Source organism: Desmodus rotundus, chromosome 1 (genome assembly GCF_022682495.2).
Source record: "Desmodus rotundus isolate HL8 chromosome 1, HLdesRot8A.1, whole genome shotgun sequence".
NCBI lineage: Eukaryota > Metazoa > Chordata > Mammalia > Chiroptera > Phyllostomidae > Desmodus > Desmodus rotundus.
In genome coordinates this window covers 36,705,137-36,730,642 of record NC_071387.1, presented here as the reverse complement: position 1 = coordinate 36,730,642, position 25,506 = coordinate 36,705,137, and the positions used below count along the sequence as shown (strand labels likewise).

Genomic DNA, 25,506 nt, shown 5'->3' with positions numbered 1-25,506 from the left:
GCATGAGAGTCCTTTGGTAAACATGTTTCATTAACATATCCTCATACTATTAAGTCAAACAGAAAGGCAACCTTCTCCATGCCCGTGATACGGTCTTTGCCATGGCTGACCAGAGAGTAGCCTTTGTGAGCAGCTGAACATGTTGGCCAAGTGATGCCTTGAACATATTTCGGCAGCAAAATATGGTCTAAAAATCATTGCAGTTACAGATATTCTTCAATATTTAGGGGGCTATAAGTAATTGCCCCCCAAAAATCACTTTGTCCAGCTATGTACAGCTATATTTTGAAATTCGCTGATGCTGTTGAGCATACTAAAGTATAAGTCCATCTTTTGAGGTGGTCAAGTGGTAAGAACGCTTAAAATTATGCAGGCCCTAAAACCCTTTTTCTCCTACTTTATGGTGCAGAAATCTAGAGAACCAGCCATCTATTTTTCCAGTCGCCAGAGCAGAACAGAAGGTCACGTCAGGGGAGACTGCTGGCCCTACTCACAGCCCCCTGGCATCTGTGCACCAAAAAGAAGTGGGCGGCCCTGAGGGGCAGAAATACAAGGATGCAGCAGGCCCTTACATGTTCACAGTATGTCGGCTCTGCCGCCGGCGTTCTGGTGGCTCACGCAGCACATGGACCCTGCCCTCATAAACAAGACAGCTAAAAGAGGGACTCACAGGAGCACAAAGTGGAATGATGGTCACAAGGGGCTGAAGATGGAGAATACGGGTAGATACAGGCCACAGGGTACAAACTTTCAGATTAGATGAACAAGTGCTGCAGACCTAATGTACAGCATGATGACCACAGTTAATACCATACTGCTTACTCGAGCTATTCTAAGAGAACAGATCTTAGGTATTCTCGCCACACTCACACGCAACAAGTGAAGTGGTGGATGTGTTAGTTCAGCTTCACTGTGGTCATCATTTCACAGAGAACGTGTATATGAAAACTTCACACTGTCCACTTTAAATATGTGCAATTTTTATTTGTCATTTACATTTTAATAAAGCTGGGGGAAATTAGAAAAGTAAAATAAGTAAATAATATGGCTTTTTGGTACTTTGAGCACTCACCCAACAAAAAATCTAACTGTGAAAGTATGTGATCTGCCCTCACCAAAGGCCTGCTTCAGACTCACGGTATTTAACGCGACCGTACTGCCCGCCCACTCCTTAGCTTCATTAGGTTCTCCCGGTGTATTCATTCAGATAATCAGAAATCCACAGGCATAAACCTTATTATCGTACCTTCTCACAGAAGTGACTTCTTCACGCATCTCAACTGGGTGACAGATAATTCCTTAATTCTCAAAGAAAGGCAATTAGAGAAATAGCTATTCAAGACTGACTACATTCTGGCAAGAGATAAAGACATTGTCCATGATGTTACCCAATGTCTATGATAAGACTGGATAAAAATAATTCTTCCCAGAAATGATAGAATTATAGTCCTAGCAGGAACCAACCAGGGGAGCCATGCAAAGCATTAAGATTCCCTCTTGCTCCATCTTCCAGAAAACTTAGATTTAGGGTTTGTGCTCAAATGAAATAGCTACACATCATGTGTGTGCACACACACACAAATTCAAAAAGCAAATCTAGAGAGACAGAAAGCAAATTAGTGGCTGCCTGGGTGTGGGAAGGGGGAGTGACTGTAAACAGGCATGAGACTTCTCTGGGTGATAGAAGTGTTCTAAAATTAGAGTGTGGAGATGACTACATAACTCTGTAAATTTGCTTCGAAAATCATTGACTTGTACTTTTTTTTTTTTAAACATCAATCTGTGGTTGCTTATCCCACGCCCCCTCCCCCCCGCCACCCCACACTGGGGACCTGGCCTGCAAACCCAGGCATGTGCCCTGACCGGGAATCAAACTGGTGACCCTTTGGTTCACAGGCCAGCACTCAAGCCACTGAACCACCCAGCCAGGGCAACTTGTACTCTTTAAATCAGTAAATGTACTCGTATATAAATTTTACTCCTATAAAGCTGTTTTTAATAAACCAGCCTGAGATGGATCATGGACATGAATGTGAAAAATAAAACAATAAACTTCTGGAAGAAGATATCAAAATATCGCCACAATCTTGGAGTAGAGATTTTTTTTTCTTAAATAGAACACTAAAAGTGCTAAAATGAACTTTATTCCCATTCAATGTCTGTTAGACAAAAGGCATCATTAAGATACTGAAGAAGTAAGCCACAGGCTGGGAAAGATATCTGCTTGTAGTATCTGGACAAAATATTTAGATCTGACAAGACTCATGTGCAGAATATATTCTTAAGACACTCATGCAAATAAACAAAAAGACAAACAACCCAGTTTTTAAAGGGACAACAGACTTAACAGATAGATCCTGAAATAAGAGTTAGCCAGCACACACGACAAGGTGCACAAATGTCACGCGCATCTCAATCCCTAGTTCTGTGTCTCTATGCCTTTCGATTGTTTAATGGTGTTTCTCTTCGTCATATGTTTTGATATTCGTATCTGCCAAAGTCCCACAGGAAGCAGATGGCACACTCGATTTAGAGTATTTCAAGGTTTCCTTTCCAAAGGGATTGTTTGCAAGGGTGTGAGTTGGGTGAATGGGGCACCACCAGAGGTAGTGTGGGAACTGGGTGAGGAGCAGAACTGTCACCCCTGCACCCCACAGCCAGGTATAAAGGATGAGGGAAAAAGCAGGCACTAGGGCCCACTGGAGAGCGTCACAGAGAGTAGCAGCCTCCAGAAGAACAGTGACTACAGGTTCAGGAACACAAGCAGCCCGAGGCCACCTCACAGGAAGGAACTAGGGAACAAATATCCAGACCTTACTCTCTCATTCATGTGGCCTTCTATCTGGGGGCCCCGTTTATCAAGTGCAATTGAAAGCCAAAGGACAAGGTACCTCTGTACCAATGTAATCAATCAGGTCAGCTTTCTGGTGCAGAGAAGGCAGCCGCTGGCTCTGGAGGAACAAACGGAAGAGGCCTGACACTCCATTGTAAGCTGCCTGGAATCCCTTTTAAAATATGCAGGTAACAAATAATCAATAAATACCACAACCAGTAAAACTTTGCTCCTGGAACAGAAAAGAAGATTCTTTGGAGTCATTATATTAGCTTTTCACATGCAATTTGCTAAGGAGAAGAAGAGGGGAAACGGTAGTTCATTATTATACACCCAACGAAGAAATGCCGCACGTAATTTGTTTTCTATCGACTGGATGTGCAGCTGACTCCTGCCCAAGAGTGAATTAGACATCCTCAGGAGTAAAGGGTACAGCCTCCCAGAGAGCGTTGTTCCTCCTCTAGCTCCGGAGCCACATCTGGGCACTTGGGAAAGTTTATGATTCCACAGAGATAAACAGTGAGTCCCCTTTTCAACAGGTTCTTCTTAGTTTGAACAGCCTATAAGGGCCCTTCCAGGCTCTCCTCTGGTCTGGTCTCCACTCCATCACAACACACTTCCTCAGCTGCCCCATCCCACACCCTTGAGCCACTCTCTTCTCTTCAGCGCTCACCACCACAGTTCTCATCAGTGCAGGATCCAAGATGTTGTCTCCATCGATTTTTTAAAAGGCTTTAAAAGTGTCCATCAAGAAGCATGCTGACACAGACTTCCATTTCACAAGCCTCGGTCTGCACAGTGACCTGGGACATGGCTTAGTCACTCCCAATTCTCTGTATATGGGGCAAAACAAAATCAAACTGTTCTGGGAAGGAGGCTCCTCCAATCCTGAAATGATCTATTTATCAATGTCTGTTGTCTCCTTCACTAGAATGAAGGTTCACGTGAGCAAGGATCTCGTCTGTCTTGTTCACCTTATAGCCTCAGAGCCTCATACAGTGCCTGGAACCGAGTAGGTTAAATGTATGCTCAGTAAACCAGTCACTGATTGTGACGCCCCTTGTTTGACTTCTCCTTCGGCAGCTCTTGGCCTTAAGTCTGCCACCCACTAAGTCAGCTGTCTTTGTAATAAAGAAGTCCACCTGTAATAAATTAAAGACATGAAGTCCCCAAATCCTCCCTCCCTCCCTCTCTCCCTTCCTGTCTCCTTCCCTCCCTCCTTCCCAAAAGCTGGCTGGTCAGTTGCAGGAGCAGAGTCCATCCAGCTTAATAGTCAGTCCACACACAGCCATCTGATGACACTATTGCATCTAACCCAATGAATCTTCACAACCGCATTTCCCAAATACCACTTCCTTCCTACTCAGACCTGTCTCATGTTCGCCACACAGGCAAAAATACCAAAGGTTCTGCCACAGACCTCAGCCATGGGTTTAAAAAAAAAAAAAACAACTGAGCACTGAAAGAAAAAAGTCATGTAATTTAAGTTCAAAGGGAAATTAGCAGTCATCTGGTTGATACGCAAATAGCTGTGAAACTATCTGACACAACGCACAGTACGATGTGCACTGTATACCACAACTAGTACACATTCTTTTTTGGTTTTATCCTCAGCCAAGGACATTTTTTTTCATTGCTTTTAGAGAGAGAGAAACATCGATTGGTAGCCTTCTTGCATGCGCTCCAACCAGGGATCAAACCCACAACCTGGGTGTGTGCCCTGACCAAAAATCAAACCCACAACTTTTCAGTCTACAGGATGATGCTCCAACCAACTGAGCCACACTGGCCAGGCCAAGTACGCACTCTTTCAACAAATATATTTTGAGTCTGTACATGTACCAAGCACTGTTCTGGATGCTAGAGATAAAACAGTAAACAAAATTTTTTTAATCCTGCCACTCTCATGGAGATTACATTCTAATGTAAACTCACCTGTGTGTGTGTGTGTGTGTGTGAGTGTGTGTGTGTGTGTGTGTGTGTGTGTGAGAGAGAGAGAGAGAGAGAGAGAGAGAGAGAGAGAGAGAGAGAGAGTCAGTCTTCTTCGCTTGCTTGCTAATTTGGTTTAACGCTAATCACAACCCTCTAAATTATATTTTAGATTCCCTAGTGGGTCATGACCCATAGCTTAAAAACCTCTAACCTGTGATTCTGACTTTGAACCCATTAGCTGGAAGTTCCTGCAAACATCCAAGTGGAGATATCTCACAGACATACAGGCGAAAAGCTCAAAGAAGATACTTAGAATGGAGATACAGATTTAGGAGTCAGCCAAAGGCATGGAATAAAGTGTTGCAAAGTATGTAAGCTTTTTCTTTCTTAAAGAGTGTGTTGTAGTCTGCCCTGAGGAACACCAGCACTTAAGGGATATACTGCAAAAGAACACCAAGACAGAAAGACTACGGGTGAGTGGTGTGAAGAAAGTTCCAAGAAGTATCACAGTGTCCACATTGTTAAGAGGTAAAATAAGATACGGCTGGTAAACCTGAATTAAGTTCAGCAATTAGGGTCATCTGATGACAATTTCTTCCTACAGCAATTACTGGGTTGGCCAAAAAGTCCATATGGTTTTTTCCGTAAAATAGAAGACACATTTTTCATTTTCACCAATAACTTCATTGATTTGGATATTCTGAGTATGTCAGTTATCTCCCTCGTGGTATAACATTGATTGTTTCCAGTGAATGCCTTGATTTGATCATTATCAACTTCAGCTGGTCTGCCTGACTGTAGAACATCATCCAGCGAGAAATCTCCCGCACAAAACCACAAACCACTCTGGACACGTTCAATCAGTCACAGCACCTTCTCCATACACTGTGCAATTTTTTTTTGCATTTCAGTTGTTTTTACCTTTCTTGAAATTATAAAGCATAATATGTTGGAAGTGGTGTGTATTTTCTTCCATCTTCAGTATTAAAATGGCTATGCAAAAATTAACCAATTTTGATGTATTTTAAAATACACGCTGATATGACAGCTGTCACAATACAATCTAACAAAATTGTTTTCAATAAAGTTAAAGACAACTAAGCGCTACTAGAGCCATCTTAGAGAAAAAAAACAAACAAACTTTTTGGCCAACCCAATATAATGAGATGTGGGCAGAAGGTAGGCTGAAGACCACAGAAATGAATGGGAGGCATTAGGCTGTACTTTCAACAAACTTGACAAGAAAAGGAGTGAGCAACACCTTGAGAAGTAGAAGAAATTAGAGGGTGAAAAAAATATTTAAAATAAGACAGGGATATATTTTCACAAGGCTAACAGATAAGAGCCAATGGAGATGGAGAGCCAAATATTAAAAATACCAGAGGCAAGGGTGTTACAAGAGCACAGGCAGAGAGATCAGGGGTGGACAGGAGGAGCATTGGGTGGGGAAAGGGGCAGCGCACAGGGAGATGCAGTGAATTGTGATCATTTCAAAATATACACAAATATCCAATTGTTATGATGTACACCTGATACTAATGATGCTGAGTCAATTATATCTCAATTAAAATCTGTTTCATTATTGTACATAGTAATGTTAGGATATTCAAAGCCCCTGTGACACAAGTTATGGAAAACACAAAATGCAGCCTGAATATCCTCTTTCTCACCAAGGTCACAAGAAGAAAGCCTTTTTCCTACTGTAAAGAGCTCCAAGCACCAGCCAGCTGGCTCCTCCATTCAAGTGGCCTCCAGCACTGGAATCCCTTACGAGAAACCAGATGTCTTAAGGCAGAGATTTTCAAACTTTTAGGTGTATCCAAATCCCCCAGACGGCTCGTTAAAACACAGATTCCTGGGACCCACCTGTAGTTTCTGGTATAGTAGGTCTGCAGGGTGGAGGGGGGAAGGGAGGGTTCTAGGATTTTTATTCCTAGGAAGTTCCCAGATGAGTTAGCTTCGTATTGCTGCTGTAAGAAATTACCACAAATTTAGTGGCTTAAAACAACACAAATTTATTACCTTCTAGTTCTGGAATCCAGAACTTAAATCCAAACTGGATCTCACTGGGCTAAAATCAAGGTGTCTGCAGCATTGCATCGCTTTCTGGAGACTCAAAGACAGAATCCATTTTCTTGCTTCTTCCAGTTTCTAAAAGCACCTGCGCTTCTTGGCTCATGGCTCCTACTTTCCTCTCCAGTGGCAGTGGCAATGGCTGGGCAACTCTCTCCCGTCACACAGCTCTGAGGCTAACTGTTCTGCTGCCCTCCTCCATATTTAAACACCTCTGTGATTACACTGGACCCACCTGGATAATCCCCATCCTGAGATCAGCTGCTAAGCAACAACATGATGCCTGCTACCTTAATTCCCCATTGCAGTGTAATTTATCAAACTCACAGGCTCCAGGGATTAGGGTGTGAACCTCTTTGAAAAGCCATCACTCTGCCTAGCACACCAGGTGTGGCCAAGGCCACTACTCTGAGAACCACTGGTATAGTGTGATGCTGGATAATACTGGCATTTCAAGGGTACAGATTCCAGAAAGGGCAGAGAAGGAAGAGCAGATGAAGCCAAACAATGAGGAGAGGAGGGCCAACACAAGAGAGACACGGCCAGGGACTGGAGGAAAGCCACCAAATTTAAAATCATCAGAGTGAGTCTCCTGTATCTCTCACAAAGAGCAAGGCAGGGGCTCTGCCACGGGGTGGTAATTAAGAAACTCTTCCAGGTGAGAATGAAGTAGTGGCCATGGAAATGGTTCTTGCACCAGCACTGCCCTGTCAAGGGAATTCACTAACTGTTGACTGAGAACAACCAAGTCTAAACATATAAATAGCTTCTATGGGACACATTACATATACTGGGGGCACAATACAATTTCTGATGGTGGTAAGACCCAGCAGCCAGTGCTAATTTTTATTCCAAGTTGGAGTTTTCTAAAATTCCCAGAGAACTTGTGTGTTGCTTTTAAATAAAATCTACAGGTAAGGTCATTTTTGCTTTAAAATTTTTTTAACTGGGGAAGGGAGAAGCCTTGAAAGAAAATATTTGTTAGGAGTACTTTTGTCAGGCATTTATGACGGGTCCCCAGTCTTGCCACGTGCAAGAGAAGTTGTCATAGGTTTCATGATTATAAGGAGCTGGTGTGTGTGAAATGTGACATGCGTGTGATATGTGTGTATGTGGGAGTATGTGGGTACGGTGGGGAGCAGGGCAGAAAAGATCTAGGAGGAATGGTTCATCTTGTCTTTGCCTTATTCTAAAAGGCACCTCTATCAGCCAACGCTAACTCCTCATCTAAATTTGTTTTGTTCTATTGTTATTTTCAAGCAAATGTTCATCTTTCATATCAGCTCTTGGAGGGAAAGTGAGTTGAACTATGCCGCAAAACAACCTAAGATAGAGCGTAGACTAGAAACTGCATGTTCTCTCCACGTGAACATTCACCTGTGGCCTAAAATAGAATATTTTAGTAGAAGTAAAATATTATAGGAGAAATATCCTTCTGTTTGTCTCTAAAAACAGATCCACCTTTGCCAAACAGTGTGTTAATGGCTCTATTCCCAAAATGTCATGTCCAGCTGGCCCATTTGCAGGCCTATAAGAGACCCAAGTCCCTAAACTGGCTCTTCCACCAACACCCAGGGAAGCCTGTGGAAGACCCTCCACTTCTCCAGCCCCGTCCCACTCTCAGGGTCTAAATGTGTGTGGCTCCTGGTCAATCAGGCAATATGTAAGGACAAAAATGTATAGAAGGAGATAACAAGCCCCCCTACTTCTGATGACAAAACATTTCTGAGGTGTAACCAAAGGTACCTTGGTCAATAAATATTTCAATTTTAGAATCGAAGTTCTTTTCTACCGCACTCAGCTTCATTTGCATTCACCAAATGACTCTGATTTCCCTCACAACAGCCCTCTGGGGTCTCAAGGAGGTCAGGGGAGACAGATGGTCACAGAACTCCATTTGGAGAAATATGAGGGTTACTCCAGCCACAGATGTTTACATCATCGCTGAGCCACGTATCACCAGTGAACAGCTGGGAAGTGTTCTGTGTTGCCAAACTTGATAAAAGGAATTTAAGTTTGGAACAATGATTAGAGATGATCAGCATGAGAAGGGAGAAAAACAAGTCTTAAAGTCACAGAACATGCTTAAGTGATCACAATAACACAGGTGATGTTGATGCACTAGACACGCCCAGCTGGGCGTGGCTCAGGCTGAGAGCACAGAGGAGGAATGCTTCAGCAAAGACAGACAAGCAAAGGTTTCTCAAGGCCTCCTCAGGGGACCATAGCTGTTGTGCAACAGTTTGAACTGGAGTCCCTGTGGAGGATGAGTACTACTAAGGGAGAAAGCAAGCCAATAAAAAGCATCCATTTCTTATTCTGTAGGCCAGATGCATTGTAGATGAAGCAAAGTAGAGGAATATGTCTTCTTCTCTTCAGGGACTTGTAAAATAATTAAAATTCCATAATTAGAAATGGGTAGTGTTTGATGTCTTGTGTTGGTTTTAACGCAGGCAGTTGGTTGTCAAGTTCTGTTGTTTGGTTTTAGGTTTTCTTTTTCCTTTCCAATTCTGAGGCTCCAGCGAAGGAAGGGCGTCAGGAACACTGATGAGAAAATGGCTCTCTGGAGTGGCTGTCTCGGTATTTTACTGTTCGACAACCCTGCTCACACCCTGAGCTTAGGGTTCCTACCACAACTTCCCTTCTGCTTCACCCGGGACACCTTTTAAAAGAACCACTCAGCATTGAGAGTGAAAAATTAGTGAGCTCCGCCCCAACACTCATATACATAATAGATGTTTGCCTCCCTGCTCTCTATCTCCCGCTCACTAGTGACTTGGGAGGGAGGGCTGCCCTCCCCCAGCTCACTGCATTGCTCCCCACCCCAGTTTCTGGGATCTGTAATATACCTGTGACTCTCCTTCCTCTGTGTGAGTGCACTGAAACTGTGCCTTCAGTCAAAACCGCCCTGGGTTTTCACTCCCCCAACATGGGAGCTCAGATGCTGAGGGAGCTACCTGCTGACCCCATGTGTGTGGCTTGTGCCCCCTTCTCCAGCAGGTCATAATCTACCTATTCTTCATTTAATATGCCAGCTACAGGCTCCCCCCAACACAAACGCTGAGGCTCCTGGATTTATTCCGGGGACTATGCGCAGATCCACAGTCATGGGCAAGGACCCCAGAAGGTGCAGCAGTACCCCTCGACCATGCAAGGAGAACTACTACTTCCTGGCAGTGATGGGAGTCAACATTACCATTACGAAGAGTCCTATAAGCAAAATCTAGCAGAGTTTCATGCTGAGCTGCCCAATTTAATAGCCATAAACCATATGTGACTCATTAAATTTGTAGTTAATTAACAAACTATAATACAAACTTTAGTTCCTTAGTTGCACTAGCCCTGTTTCAAGTTCTCAGCCACATATGGCTAGTATCTACCATATTGGATAGTGCAAACAGAACATCTCCATCATCACAGTGTTCTATTGGACAGCACTGGCCAAGAGAAAAGCTTCTGTAACTTTAATGTGCATTTTTAATCACTTTAAGAGCTTGCTAAATGCTGCTTCTGATTGCATAGATCCGGGGAGGGGGCTGGGACTGCATTTCTAACGAGCTCCCAGTGATGTTCATGGTCCTGGTCCATGGACCACCCTGAGAGGCGGGAGAAGGTTCACAGACACGCACTTAAAGGCTGCCCATGGGCCGAATGGTGAATGTTTCTCCTGCTCTATCTAACACAGAGACCACCTTTTAGGTTCAAGTTACAGTGCTACCAAACAATGGACATTAGACAACGTAGAACTTGTTAAATCCTTTTCCCTTGCCTACCTCTCCACCTTTGCACTTTCTGCTTTCAAAGCGTTCCAGGATTCACAGCACAGACGTGCAGAGCGCCGGGTCTCTATCTTTGCCCCTTTCCACTGTCTGCAAGGGAGGTTTCCTTACCAGAAGCTCGGCCTCATGTACGCGAAGCAACTGCGTTTTCAGAAGGTAAGAGAAGTCCGTTTACTCCCAGACACAGTGTAACTCAAAGAGGAACAGTCAGGCATGCGCAGGGATTCAACGTGTCTGCATTAGATTTAGAACAATGAAGGAGAAAAAAGAGAAGTTCTCCCAGGGTAGAAACAGAACACTGCATCACAATTTAAAAAAAAAAAACAGTGCCACAAGAAAATACCAAATATTTATAGCACTACCCCTGTTTCCAACTAGAAATACCTCCATTGGCTCAGTCTTTGAAAACAAGGAGAAAGCCTCACCTATGGTCTTCGTAACTCAGCCTTTCCCCATTATCTCAATGAACCTGCACAACTATCCACGCAAAGTAGGTCTTACTATTTTCATTGTTACAGGTGTGAATTCCAACTCTCAGAGGAGGTAAGAAACTGCCTGGGGATCGCCCAGGTCTCTCTGACTTTGCAATTGATACTCTACATTGTCCTGGGCTATTGCTCCAACAACACTGAAGAAAAAAGTTTATAAATAGATGAGAGGAAGGAGATTACACCCTTTAAACGAAGTAATGATTACAGACTGGCAACCTCTTCTCCCACCGAGCTACTATTTACTCACCCACAAGTAGGATGCCTCACCCTTCAGTCTATTTAAGGGTTAATGCAATAATTAAGAGATCTCTGCTAACTGTGCTGAGGGAAAATATAAACTATTGTGTTCAAGTGACGTGAGATGTTCTCACAACCAACCAACCTGGCTGAAAAGGTAAAGCACAAAGCCGTGAGGAGAGGCCTTAGGGATAGGATGGCCCTATCATTCATCATCCTGAGACATCTTTGGGAGAAAAGGGGTGCTCAGGGATTGTCCTGGGCACCCTGTTCATGAGCCATGAGGGGAGGTTCGGACTTCTCCCTGAAAGCAGAGGAAGCCACCAAGAGTGTGGCATAACCCAAATTTGCATCCAGAAAGCCCACTGTGGCACCTGTGGTTAGGACAGAGAGAGGCTGTTAAATCTCAGAAACTCACTCCACAACAGATGAGCAACCATCCAAAGAAAGTGCTGAAGCCAAGTCTAATTTTAAACCCACTAATCTTGACCTAAATGAGGCACAAAGAAGTTGAATAGTTCCAATGCCAAAGCTAACCACCCACTCTTCAGCTCCTCCCCTGGCAAGGTCTGTTTATTGCATTGTGGAAAGTGGAGCCAACCCTCCAGGGCACAGGGCACCATCTGGAAAAGCAACAGGTCACTGGCCTCAATAGAGAAACAGCCACAAACAGCTAATGCAGCCTGACACATATCTGTCTGGATTGTTGGAATCATTTGTTTGTTCAACAAAGATTAATATCCGTTGAGCGTCTCCTCAACGCCGGGCACCACAGATGTAAAAAACCACAAATAAGGCACAGTTGCTGCCCTCAAGAGACTTATAGACAGGCAAGGCAGTCATCACGGACAGGGAGAGAAACAGGCTGGCCCGGGTTACCAACACAAAGAAGGGACGTTTACAACCCGGGGAGGAGCAGGGGAGTCTTAGTCTCACAAGTGGGGTTCCCAGACTTGGTGACATCCGGAAGCACCTGAGAGTCACCTGGGAATTCAGAATCTCAGGCTCCACCTCAAACCAACTCAATCAGCATCAGCATTTTAACAAATCCCCCAGGTTATATAGGCATACGTTAAAAAGTCAGAGAAACACTGTCTTAAAGACTAAGGATAAGTGAGCCAAACAGAGATAAGTGGGAGGGGAAATCTAAGACACAGGAAAGAGCAAAGCAAAATGACTGCTGGGAGAGAGATGGCCCCACGTTCCCAGCTGCAGAGATCAACTTTGACAGATGTAAGTAGTGGTAAAAGAAAGTGCTTTGAGAGAGGGGAGCACCAGTCAGAGCCTGTGACTCCAGGACTCAGCTAGGTCTTTGATAAGGGCCCTGGGAAGCCCTGGAAAGGTCTCCTGCAGGGGACATTTAAAACACATCCCTGACAGCAGTAGGGAAGAGGCAGGTTTAGGGACCATGAGAGGAAACTGTGACACATGTCATTGTGCCTAGCAGTGGGGACACCAAGGAGGTCAGATGGCCAAGGACCAGCTGCAGTTGGAAGGAGCCCAGAGTCATCTGACACAGTTTGAGAACTTGGAAAGGGAGGCTTAGCTGCTTCTTTGAAACCAAGAAAACCTTTTTTCTAGAGCCACTTGTTTTCCCCCAATTATATTGCTTCCCGGTAGGTTTGTGCCAAATAAGTAAAAGGAAAAGCACTCAAAGACCTTCCCCACTGGATCTCAGTTCCAGGAATGAGGCGTGAGGAGGATTTCCAGAAGTCACCCAGAAGTAGGAATTACGGGGGGCATTTGTTCAAAATTCAGATTCCCAGGCCACAGTTATACTCTATAGAATCTGAATCCCAGGGCAGTGGCCTGAGGAACACGGACTGGGCAGCAGCCATGGTGGTTCCACACACCAGGGAACCTGGGGCCTCTGGGGCAGGGAGTGGAGGGGGCCTGGCCTCTATCACTGCAGGGCAGGGAGCAGCCCATTCCCCAGGGGGTCAGAAGGTGCCGAGTTCACCAAGGGAGCTATTTAGAGGAGCTGTCCAGGTCACACAATCCTTCAGGGACGGAACATGAAAACCAGGCTTGCTTGGTACTCGTTTAGAAAGGCGTCACACTTGATTTTCCCCCTATTTGACTCATTCCACACTCATCATGTACGGACACCTATTTGGTACAGGCAACAGACTTGACTTTAAACCCCCCCAGAAGGAAGCATCAGTTGGTGTTAGTATGAATGGATTCTTGAACTTTAATGAATACAGGTACACAGGTAGCTAGCTAGACAATGCCTGCCTCAGTGCCTTCGTGTCTTTCCTTTTTCCTTTCGTGTCTGGCTTATTGCCCTTAGCACAACGTCCTCAAGGGCCATCCACGTGGTTGCATGTGTCAGAATTTGCTCTTTTGGGGATAAATAATATTTCTTTATACGCATATAACATATTTTGTTTATTCACTCATCTCTCGGTGCCTTCATTTAAAAAGATGAATTTAAAAGATTCTTTTAAAAAGATGAACTAGAAAAAAACAGGTAATAGGCATTTCACAAAAGAGGGAATCCATAAGGTCAGCAAGTGCGAAAAGATGTTCAACTCACTGATCAATAACCAAGGAAATGCTAACAAAAGCAAGATACCAGTTCATACCCAGGAGATTGGCAAACGTTCTAAAGTCTGACATTTCCAGGGGCTGGTGGGATTCAGAGAACCCGGAAGCTCTCGTACACTGCCTCCAGGAGCGTCAATGGACACAGCCACGTTAGGAAAGGATTTGGCGTCACCTAGCAGAGGTGAACGTGGGGATCAGGAGCAGCACTTCCACTTGCAGAGAGGGAGCAGACAGGAGGTCTGGCACGTGTGCACCAGAAGATATGTATAAGAATGTTTATAGTATCACGCTTTGTAATTGAGTAAAACTGGAAACAATTCAAATATCCATCAACAAGAGAAGGGGAAAATAAGTTCACTCACACACAAACCACGCACATATATTTATACAAATATCATCCTCTTGGGCTTGTCTGATATCCTTTCTGAATAAAGACATTTAGTCTTCAGTTAATTTAGTGATTTATTATTATTTCTACCCCTTATTAAGGCAAGTGCTACGTGCTTTTCACATATTTCTAATTATAATAAAAGCACTATAAAGTATAATTATGACCTTACAGTTGGAGGATGTAAAGCGATGCATTTAGCCTAAGATCACACCACTGGGAAATGCTACAGCTCAGATTTCAACCCATTAACTCCGAAGCCCAAGTCCTTTCTTACCCTATAACAGGGAGCTCTTTCCAGAAAACTCTCAATCACAACAATGTGTATTGAACCCATTATCTTGATAATGATGTAAATACAATGACAAGTTAATCCCTCCAATATTGTCCTGATATAGTCCTATTCTTCACTGAAGTTATGTAAAACAGAAAAACAAAACAGCCCTGGCTGGTGTGGCTCAGTGGATTGAGCACCTGCCCACAAACCAAAGGGTCATCGGTTCGATTCCCAGGCAGGGCACATGCCTGAGTTGAGGGCCAGGTCCCCAGGAATGGGTGCTGGAGAGGCAACCACATATTGATGTTCCCCTCCCTCTCTTTCTCCCTCCTTTCCCCTCTCTAAAAATAAATTTAAAATTTTTTAAAAACAACTCATGCCATAGCAACTAAGAGGAGCATGCTCTCCTTAGGGGTCAAAAAATGAAAGCCAATCAAAGTCATCTCCACTTAATCTAGGCTGGACTGATTTGTGTTGAAGAATCTATAATTCATGAGAATGAACATGAAAGACCCACAGAAGTTTTTCAGATAAAAAGAGAACAAAGAGCTAACACTTCTTCTCTTCACGGTAATGCATGACTGGCCATCGGCTCCCAGAACTGGCCACTCCTTTCAAATCTGTAGCTCTTCTCCTGTGATGTTCCCCCACTGCTGGGGGAAAGGTGGTCTGCCCAGACAGAGCTTCCTCTCCGACTCCTGTCACTCTGAAGTTCTCTCTTGATCCCATCTCACGCCCCCTGCTTTCCAGCTCAGCCCCTTCGATTACTTATTCCATCTCCAGCTGTCATCTTCTGTATCTCCCTCGCCCTTGGACCCTTCCCCTCAGGTAAGAAACATGCTCCCCATGACATCCTGAGAAATGCCCTTTTCTTTCCTTCTGATACCTCCTCACCCACCATGCTCCCTCACCAACCACCTTCTTGAAAGAGCCCAGCCATTCCCTCGGTCCCACATGCTTGCCTCTAATGACTGACCTGTCTCCTCACCCATCACAACGGGGTGACCTGGTCTCTCCCGAGGCCCTCAGGAGGCTTCAGTGAGAACATGAGGCTAATAATGCGTACCAAGTGGGATCTCATTAGTTCTGTACTTCTCGAAACTCTTTTCTCTCTCAGATTCCTTTTTTAGCTCTCTAGTCTTTTTCCTGGACCTGGGTCTTTGTCTCTTATCTCTGTTTGTCATTTGCTCAGGGATCTCACCAGCCTTCTAGAACCAACTATGGCTTCTATACAAAGAAGCAAACAGCTTTCAAGCTCTATATCCAGACTTGACATCTCACCTGTCAATCACCAGGTCCCAGGCCAAACTCATCTTCCCTGACCACACTGAACCCTGCTACTCACCAACCGCATCTCCTCACCACCATCTGCCAATTTCTTAGACTCGAGGCTTTGCAACTACCATGAACTCCATTGTTGTCCCCTCACTAATCACTTACTGAATTCTGTCTTATTCTGTGCAATCCATGATGCTCTCATCAACCCCTTCCTTGTTGTATTAAAGCTACTTTACTGTTATTCTTGGCCTCAACAACTCTAGCTGAAATAACTTCGAGTGACTCCTGCCAACCCAATTTCTCAGCTCCTCACGTTCATCCCTCCTCTTTATCTTACAAACCAGTGCAGAGAGAACTTTCTAAAGTACAGCCCTCTTTCTGCCACCGCTCCCTCCTTCCGCAGCCCACCGTATCTGCCAATAAAACCCAAGGGTCACCTCAGTTAGTCAAAGAGTAGTCAGTACCAAATCCGCACTGAGGAACTGTTGCGTATGCGTATATGTGCAAGTACATATAAATATGCAAGATACAGGTGCAGATACACACAGATGACAAAGATCTGCCCATGCCCAGAGTGGAAGATGATCAGTCACCTGGCACACCACAAGTGTCTTTACACATCTATTCCTCACATTGTTAAAATTACATAATTATGATCAAGATAAAAGAAAAATTATTTTTAGTTTCACAAACTTCCTTGATTTTTTAAAAAATTCTTTCATATCACATGATGGTGGCACCAGACATTCGCTTGTTATCTCCTTTGGTGGCCTAGTAATCGTATCTTCTCATGTCTAAAAGCCAACATTAAAAAAATCACACTTCCCCTAAAATCAGAAAAGCTGGCCTCCCATGAATACTCAGCTGAACAGGTAACACCATAAAATGGCATCGGAGCCCTCTGGCACATGGTATGTCTGCAAGTTCACACTGAGCCGCACTTCCCTGCGCGCGTTGGAGGAGCAGCTGTGTTTCAGACTGAGCGCTGTTGGCTCGTGGGCGGGCTGGCTGGCAGCGTGGATGTTGCAGAACATCAGCCACTTTCGAAGCCCTGCTTCTCTCGCCCAGCAAGACTTCCAGCCACAAATGAAGATGACATGGGGGTAATACAGTTCTTGTTTTGCAAAATGAAACCGGCACCACATGTGCTTCCAAATGTTTATTATTCCCTTGAGAATAGCTTATTCTAGTACATTTCCAGCAATATGAGTTTGGGTGACTTGTTCTGCCCTCCAAGATCATCTTTGTTTTCTTAAAAACTCTATGACAAATAATTAAATTCCAAAGTTTGAATTTATCCTAATAGGCTTTCAATGCTTTGCTTCCTCATTCTTTTCTGATTTTTTTTTCCTGTTCTAACTTTTTACTTCGTATTTCAGATGTTATAATCTTAAAGAACTTTGTGGTTTAGCTTTGTTTCTTTTTTTAATACCGAGATTAAACATTTGGCATTTCTGCCATTTTAACTCCTGGGAGTATCAGTTTTTGCTGAATCTATTAAGGTGTCAAAAGTGTCACTTGCCTTGGCCTTCTCTTTTCTCTGATTTGTTGATTCCAATGCCCCTTTTAATTTCTTTTTTTCCTAATTTTATTTTTCAATTATAGTTGACATACAATGCTATATTAATACCAGCTGTACAAGTGATCAGACACTTATATGACTTAAGAAGTGCCCCAATCATTCCAGTATCCATCTGACACCATACCTAGTTCATACAGTATAATGGACTATACTCCCTACTCTACACTTTACATCCCATGAGTGTTCTTGTAACTGGCAATTTGTACATCTTAGTCCCATCCCCTTTTTCACTCACCCCCCAAGTCCCCTCCCATCTGACAAGCACCAGTTTGTTCTCTGTATCTATGAGTTTGTTCACTTATTTGGTTTCTTAGATTTTACATGTAAGTGAAATGATATGGTATTTGTTGCCCTCTTAGTTTCTGCAATCTTCTACCTCCCTTATAATTTTGGCTTTCCCAGTTTTGTACCTACTTTTGGTATTATTTTTTCATCATCTCACCCCATGACCTGGACTGAGTTTTAATTGGAAGTTTCCATTTGCCTTTCAGGAGTGAGCTCTTATCAAAAGATCACCACATTGTAAACAGTGTGCTTGCCAGCTGCTAGCACAGCATTCTGTAGAGAAAGCACACTGTAATGAAAGGCTCTGCCTTATTCAAAGAAACCCCAGGACTCTTTAGAAGGAACTTGGGGAAGCTCTAAGCACAGACAAGCCTCACTGGGCACTGAACATCCCATTTATCACCTGAACCTTTCATCCAATTTCCCCACCCCTATCACACTCCCAAACCTGGTGCCTGGAGGGGACCGTACCACACACCTGGCAGGGCCAGAATCAGATTGCTACAATTCAAGGGTCTTCCCCATGCTCCCACCCCTGCATGCCCAGCCTCCTCCCAGGAGGATGATCTCTGCAGAAGCCGTGCAGCGTCCACCATGAGCAGCTGCTCTACAGCTCTGGCCTCGCCAGAAGCCGCGCTTCCTGGGATCACTGTGCTCCCAGGGCTACAAGGAATCCAAGAGTCCACTCCCAAGAGAACACCAGGGAGCACGCCAGATGGCAAGCAGCCAGCAGGCTTGCCGGGTGGCCCCAAAAGAATGTGACTGTGTGCCCTTTGTGTGGCTGCCTCCCCACCGCCTGGCCAGCCGACGCTCCCCAGCAGCCCACTCACATTCCAAGGCTTAATGTGTGAATCACAGTTCACCCCGCCACCACAGTACAGAAAATGCCACCATGGCCTCCAGCCCTCTGAAACTTGCAAGGCTGTCCAGCCCAGTAGTTAAAACTTTTAAAACAAAGGTCACAGGTCGGTCACCCCAAACCTGCAGAAATATCTGTTTGCAAGGTACAATATAAAAGGGATATAAGTTTGTATACAATATAAGTTCAAGTGGAATTTAAAAGTGCTTGAATCATTTTATTCTTAAAATGTGTCTATGAAAAAAATCTAGGGACAGTAAGAAGGTCAACTGGAGCTTGTTTCGTGCATTATATTAACAAAGGACACGGATGGAAGTGACCTTTAACCATGTCATAAAGTTCCACATGTTTAGCAATAAGGGTAGAAGCAAAAGATTAGGAGAGACCATAAAATAGGGCAAAAGGGGCTGGCCCTCCCTAGGAACCATGCCTGTCCCTCTCCTGCCTTTCTTACGAGCAACACTCTTTAAAGGGGATGCATCAAAAGTCGCTATCTGGCCCAGCATCGCAAATTCCTTTACCACCTCTTCTTTCTAGCAGCACTGTTTGAGGCTCCAAGACCAAAGGGAGGCAGAATGCTTCTTCAGTCACTTTTTCCCTCAAGGCCACAGGCTTATCAATTTGTTTTAAGGAATAACTTCTCCCCAAACTGAAAAATGAATGCTACTCCTGGCTAGGTTGTTCTGGCCTTGATTACTGGACTCTTGGCCATCTGATTCTTAGGCGGAGTTCAAGGTCATTTTTAGGGTATTGCACTACGTGTGTCCTCAGGTCAGAAAAAAATAATTTGGCCTGTTGTCCCAGGCAGTGGTATTAAATAGAAAGGGACTTCAGTTCACATCCTGGCCATGGCCCTTCCTAGCTCTGTCACCTGGGACAAGCTACTTGGCTCTCCGAGCCTGCGTTTCCTCAACTGTGAATTGGCACAAATGTCCATCATTAAATGAGATGGTACACACTGAGCTCTTGGCACGCTTCCTGGCACATGGCATGAGCCAAATCAACTTCCACTCAACCATCCCTTCCTGCTGAAACGGCAATAAACCAGTCAAGTTCTGGATCATTAAGTCATTTTAACAAGTTTTTGAAAGCAAACTAGCTCACACCAAAGCAGACACTGGACATGTTATTAACAATTCTCTCCCAGTGTCTTAGAAGTAAAGCTTAGGGATTCGTATGGCTTTTAATGTAGAGCAAGAGGGAAAAAGTATTGTGCCATGATTAGCAATGACCTTTCCTTGAAAAAGAATATTGTCATTAATACAGGATGGTAACAACTGAGTCACTTATTTAGTTCTCCTTGTTGGGTGCTCCGCCAGTTGTGCAGGCGCCCTTGTGGAAACAGGAACATCACTGTAATGACAACTTCTTTATCTCACTGTATGTGTATTTATAAAGTATGGCCATATTATCATATATATACACACATATACACACAGACACATGTATACATATACACACACACATGTACACACACACACACTAGGTTGGCCAAAAAGTTTGTGGGGGGTTTTCTATAAGATGGCTCTAGTAGTGCGTAATTGTCTTTAACCTCATTCCAAACAATTCTGTTAGACTGTATTGTGACAGCTGTCATATCAGCATGCATTAAAAAAAACTTATCAAAATTAGTGAATTTTCATGTAGCCATTTTAATATTGAAAAAGGATTGGGTAGACCAGTTGAAGTTGATAGCAATCAAATCAAGATACTGAGAACAATCAATGTTATACCACGCGGGAGATAGCTGACATACTCATAACCAAATCAGTAAAGTTATTAATGAAAATGGAAAATGTGTCTTTTATTTTAAGGAAAAAATACTCAACAAACTTTTTGGCCACCCCAATATATATGCACACACACGTACTGTGGCCCCAGACACAGAAGCGCACGTACACACAAGCGTGCCCACAGAGTGACAGAAAAGACCGCAACATGCACACTAGGTATAAACACGCTTGACCCTTAGGTTGCGGCGTGAACATCACACACTGACTTCCATTTCATTTCCTCTCATTCAGCACGCAGTGTGCCCAGGGGCCTTCTAACCTCAAATATCCAGGCCCACTCGGAAAATCCTCTTGTCCAGCCTCATCTGGAAAGGGGAAGTTCTCATGAAATCAAGCACCCTACTTAAGAGAAAGTCGGTGCCTCTCAAAATGAGGTCTAAAGCCACTGGAAAGCGGGAAGCCAGGGTTTCAGATCAAAAAGCTCCCGCTGAACACAGCCTCACTAGCGAGTCTTCTATCAGAAAATTCTTCCCTACCTAAACCACAAACACCCTCAGGACAGCTTTTAGACATTTACTCCTTCGTATGAATTATTTTAATCTGATAGCTTTGTCTTAACAAAAAGCCAACATGATTGCAATGAAAGAATGTTTCATTTGTTTTGTTTTTATTTGAGATGAGGGTAAAAGGGGGAGGCAGAGTTAACACACATTCATGTAAGCGATTCTCAAATTTTTGAGAATCACCTGGAAGTTTTGTTTAAAATGGGGATTTCCTGACCCGCCACCAGATTGTGGTTCTAAGTGGAAACCAGAATTCTACATATTTTTAACAACTCCCTTCCCCAACGACTGTGATGTGGTCTTCAGACCACAATATGGAGAAACTGGAAAAGAGAGCCCTGAACATGCACACGTCCAGGACTTCCCGGAGCACCAGTGCCTCCCTGGCCGCCCCACACCACGCCAAGCCCTCCGTCACGGTTCCACTGCTGAGAGAGGAGCTGCGAGTCTCCAACTGTAATAGTAGATTCATCTATTTCTCATCGCAGTTCTGTCAGTTCTTGCCTCACATAGGCTGACACTCTGTTGTCAGGCGCATACACATTACAGATATTATAAAAAAGGAAAAAACAAATACAGAAAGATCGTTATAGCTTCTTGGAGGATTCACCCCTCTATCATTACGCAATGCTCTTCTTTATTCCTAATCATTTTCCTTGCTCTGAAGTCTGCTCTGTCTGAAACTAATAGAGCTACTCCCACTTTCTTTTGATTAGTGTTAGAATAGTGTATCACTCCTTACCCATGTACTTTTAATCAGTATGTGTCTTTCTATTTCAAGTGGGTTTCTTGTAGATGACACAGAGCTCCTACCTTCAGTCTGACTCAGCTCACCCCGCCCCTACTCCCAACAATCCTGTCCTAGGTCTCTCATCTTAGACTTTAACTTGGCAGCATCTTCCTTGAAATTAAGCAGTTCCAAAAGAGTAAAAAACAATGACCATGGAAATCTATTAAAATTGTTTGTAGTTGTCACACTGGGGGCCCAAAAATAGCTCCTAAAATATAATTAAATAAGTAATTGACACCTAAAACAGTCGGCGCAGCAGGCCTTACAAAGGGCTCATAGGACTTTGCAACATTTAGCTTTTTCTAACTAAGAATCGAGGGTGTATAATTAATGACATTTTTCTTTTATGAAGTCTTAATTAGTAAGATTTATTATATGTATGGTTGTGTTTCGGGCGCCTGTGCACACACAAAAGATCAAGCCATTAGCAAAGCGAACTTCGCTTCAGGAGGCAATAAAAGGAAAATCTGAAAATTTTCAATTCAAAAATAGAAAAATGTTGCTTAAAAACTTAAAGATATAATATGACTTTGCAAGATTCATTTAAAGCTCTATTCTGGAACTAGACAAAAATACAACTTTGTTTTTAAATTATGCCCTCCCAAAAATAAGCATGCCATTTAAAGATATACATTTTTATTCTATGACTGGAGTTTTCCAACCTGGACCAGGAGTTAAAAACTAGCGAGTTGGACAGGAAAAGAATATCGATCCAGATGGTTTTCCTAGCAGCCGTCATTCCTGAAAATAGTCACAACATACCACACGGGAAAGAAAGCAGGAGAAAGCAAACTGACAACATTGAGGCCCTGAAATAGCTAACCATTTAAAATGAATATCAAACGCAAAATTGGAAGACTGTTCCGATGTTCACCAGAGGCCCTTCTTCTGCAATGGTTCCATTATACACTGTCAGGAAAAATTATGTTAAATTTGGAAATAAGTCAAAAATACGACTAGGTGCCTTTTCACGGTTGCATGGAGCACTGTTTGACAAAGCCACATAAGGGTACCTGATGCTTTACGGAAAGTATTTTGACTCAATATTTACTGCCCTTTTGGGTCTCGACCCTAAAGTTAGATATGAACTCGTAAGAGAAGACTGATACGCTGTAAATGATTTCTGGCCCATTGTTTCGTCCCCTAAGTGAAAGGTAACAGTTTTATGACCTTACACAATATTATGTATCTCAGTCGTATTTCAGCAAATGTTACTGAGGCCATGCTGTATTTCACTGACTCTATACTTCCAGCTCCCAATGCTCTTTTGAATCTGCTTTGCCATCCTGATTGTTCATTAATCAGTTAAATAAATTTTCAACCCATGATCACTGTAATAAGAGCCACCCTTTTAACTTCCTAAAAATTATACATTGAGACTTTATTTACCATTTGGTCCACCCCTCTTCCTGTCCTGGAAATAAACACCTGCTCTTTTTTTTCTCACTGACAACCGAGCTTGAAAGTTATTTCCAAAATACCATGAAGCCTGGGAAGGTTCCATTTGGCTCACATAACTGTCACTGCTCCATTACCACTGGCCAAGGTCACAACGGCTCCTCCTACAGAAAGCACTGAACAGCTCGGTCCCCACCATCCTCTGACCAGGTTAAGTGTCAGCATCCGGGTCTTCCATGGAAGAGCACAACATGCAAGAAACAGAGAGACAGGGCACACTTGTGTATTTTTTTTAAGTCCAGTATCCTATTCCTTTTTTGCTCCAGGCATAACGTTTGTATCAGACTTACCATTTTTTTTTAAATGTGTATGTCAGTGAAAATGACAGAGCAAGGCTAAATGCATAAAGCAGGGGGTATCCTCAAAAGCACAGAAGGGAGTGTGAGATGAAAGGAAGGCAGGGAAGAGAAGAAATGAGGGCATTTGAGGACCCATGTGGGAAACACACTTCGTTTTGCAGAATCAGCCTCCACTCTCAGCCTCACCTCCCACACACTGGCTGTTCTAGTGCTATAAGCAGACTCCCAGTGAGGCTGGAAGTGCCAACACAAAGCTAAAAATTTCTACTAACTTACTATTAAGCATACCAAGAAAAGATCTGACTCCAGGAAACACCTTACTGAATTTTCCCCCAAAAAAATGTGTTTTCCAAAGCACGCCACAAAGTATGGGGTGGCCAAGCTCAGAAGTATTGCCCCAAAGAGACAAAACCTATAAATTCCATTTTTTTAGTTGCTGGAAAGAACACTTACCAGCTATTTGGGGGAAGTCATAATTGTTATTTACAGATGGCCCAAATGGGTCTTGAACATGGGGCCTCAGGAGGAGTCACAGGTAGTGTCCTCCTGTCTAGGTTACATGTCCCAGAAGAGAGTGAGTGTGTTCCCCACACAAATGTGAACATATTCAAGCAGGCATGACCAAGGGCACAGAGCCCGAATGAGAACCCTACAACTGACTCTAGAGCCTCTTTTCTCAGTAACCACGTGGAACATTTCTTCCTCATCGAGGGCAAGATATAGAAACAGCCTTCCTCCTTCTGTACATCACACAGAGGCCATCAGGAGATGTTCCTGCCTCTGGGCTGTGCCTCAATGTGGCACACAAGGAACAGCTGTAAAAGGTCACTGTCGAGAGAAAGAAAACTCTTCTGGACAAAGGGCAGAGACGCCTCAAACCCCTACCCCTTTGTGTGAGCTGCACCTCCAGACACTTGGGAACTTTTCAAAAGGCATCTGTGATATACGCTTCCCTGTGTTTGTTGCAGCATTATCCACGGTGGCAAAGACATGGAAACAACCCAAGTGACCTTCAACAGGTGATTGAATGAAAGATATCTACGTACATACAGTGAACACTACTCAGCCATAAGAAAAGATGAAATACTGCCATTTGCAACAACATGGATGGAACTGGAGAACCTCGTGGTAATCAAAATAAGTCAGAGAGGAAAAATTAAGAACCATATGATTTCACTCATATATGGGATATTAAAACTGAAAGTGACAAATGAACAAGCAAGAAAAGCAAACAAAAACTCATAGACACAGACAATAGTATGGTGTTTAGCAGAGGGAAGGCGGGTGGAGGATAGTAAAGGGAATCAAATACACGGTGATGGAAGACGGTTTGACTTTGGGTGGTGGGCACACAATGCACTATACACATCACGTATCATAGAAATGTACAGTTGAAACCTATGAAATCTTATTAATCAATGGCACCCCAATACATTTATTTTTTAAAAGGCATCTGTGAGTCAAAAAGGCATCTGCTCACCAGACCTACCCATTCTGAGCCCCAGAATCTTGACCCTCATCACTAAATGGAGGCCACACCCAATCCAGGAAACTATATACAAAATAGCCTACGTTTGACTAAAGATTGGATGAATGTGGTAAAATGTGATTTAGGCCATGAGAGCCATAACATATTTAATGTCTATAAGTGGAAAGTGTCCATACAGGCTACCGAGCACGTTATGATATTAGTTCCCAATTCTTCTCCTGTACACACATGGCAACATGATAGCCAATGCCCAGCGGCCAAGGAAGACCCCTGCAATGATTGAATCTAGATCCGCTTTGCACAGTAACCACATGGAACATTTGTTCCTCAGGTCTGGTCTACTATGAGAAGCCTACTTCTGGCTTTTTCTGGACTAGAGAGAGGCCTCAGTCTTCGGTGAGCACAGGCAATGAAATGTTACAAAACACTGAATCCACCATCTTTCTTGTAATTATCTTCTCTCCACAAGGGCAGCACATTGCTGAGTGGGGAAGAAAGATAAAACTCCTCTGTGAGATCAGGGAAAATATATCTCTGCATGTTGGTCTCTGCCCCTGTTCCTGGCACAGAGCTCCTAAACCCTAGTTTCCTAAGCAATACGAGCATTAAG

At 43.6% G+C, this 25,506-nt stretch overlaps 1 protein-coding gene across 6 annotated transcripts in view; it reads right to left on the bottom strand.

The window, feature by feature from the left end:
* FRMD3 (FERM domain containing 3) overlaps positions 1-25,506 on the bottom strand; it is a 265,496-nt gene that overhangs the window by 150,076 nt on the left and 89,914 nt on the right. The window contains exon 1 of one of the 6 annotated variants that reach the window (XM_053923575.2): positions 10,729-10,747. The exons of 4 other annotated variants lie outside the window; for them this stretch is intronic. Coding sequence is in view for 1 of the 2 variants with exons in the window: in XM_053923567.2 (XP_053779542.1) it covers positions 3,507-3,521 (15 nt within the window). In the remaining variant the exon portion in view is untranslated. Of the gene's footprint in view, positions 1-3,506; positions 3,681-10,728; positions 10,748-25,506 lie in introns of those variants that run through there. One more of the 6 variants, XM_053923567.2, reaches the window with a different exon arrangement.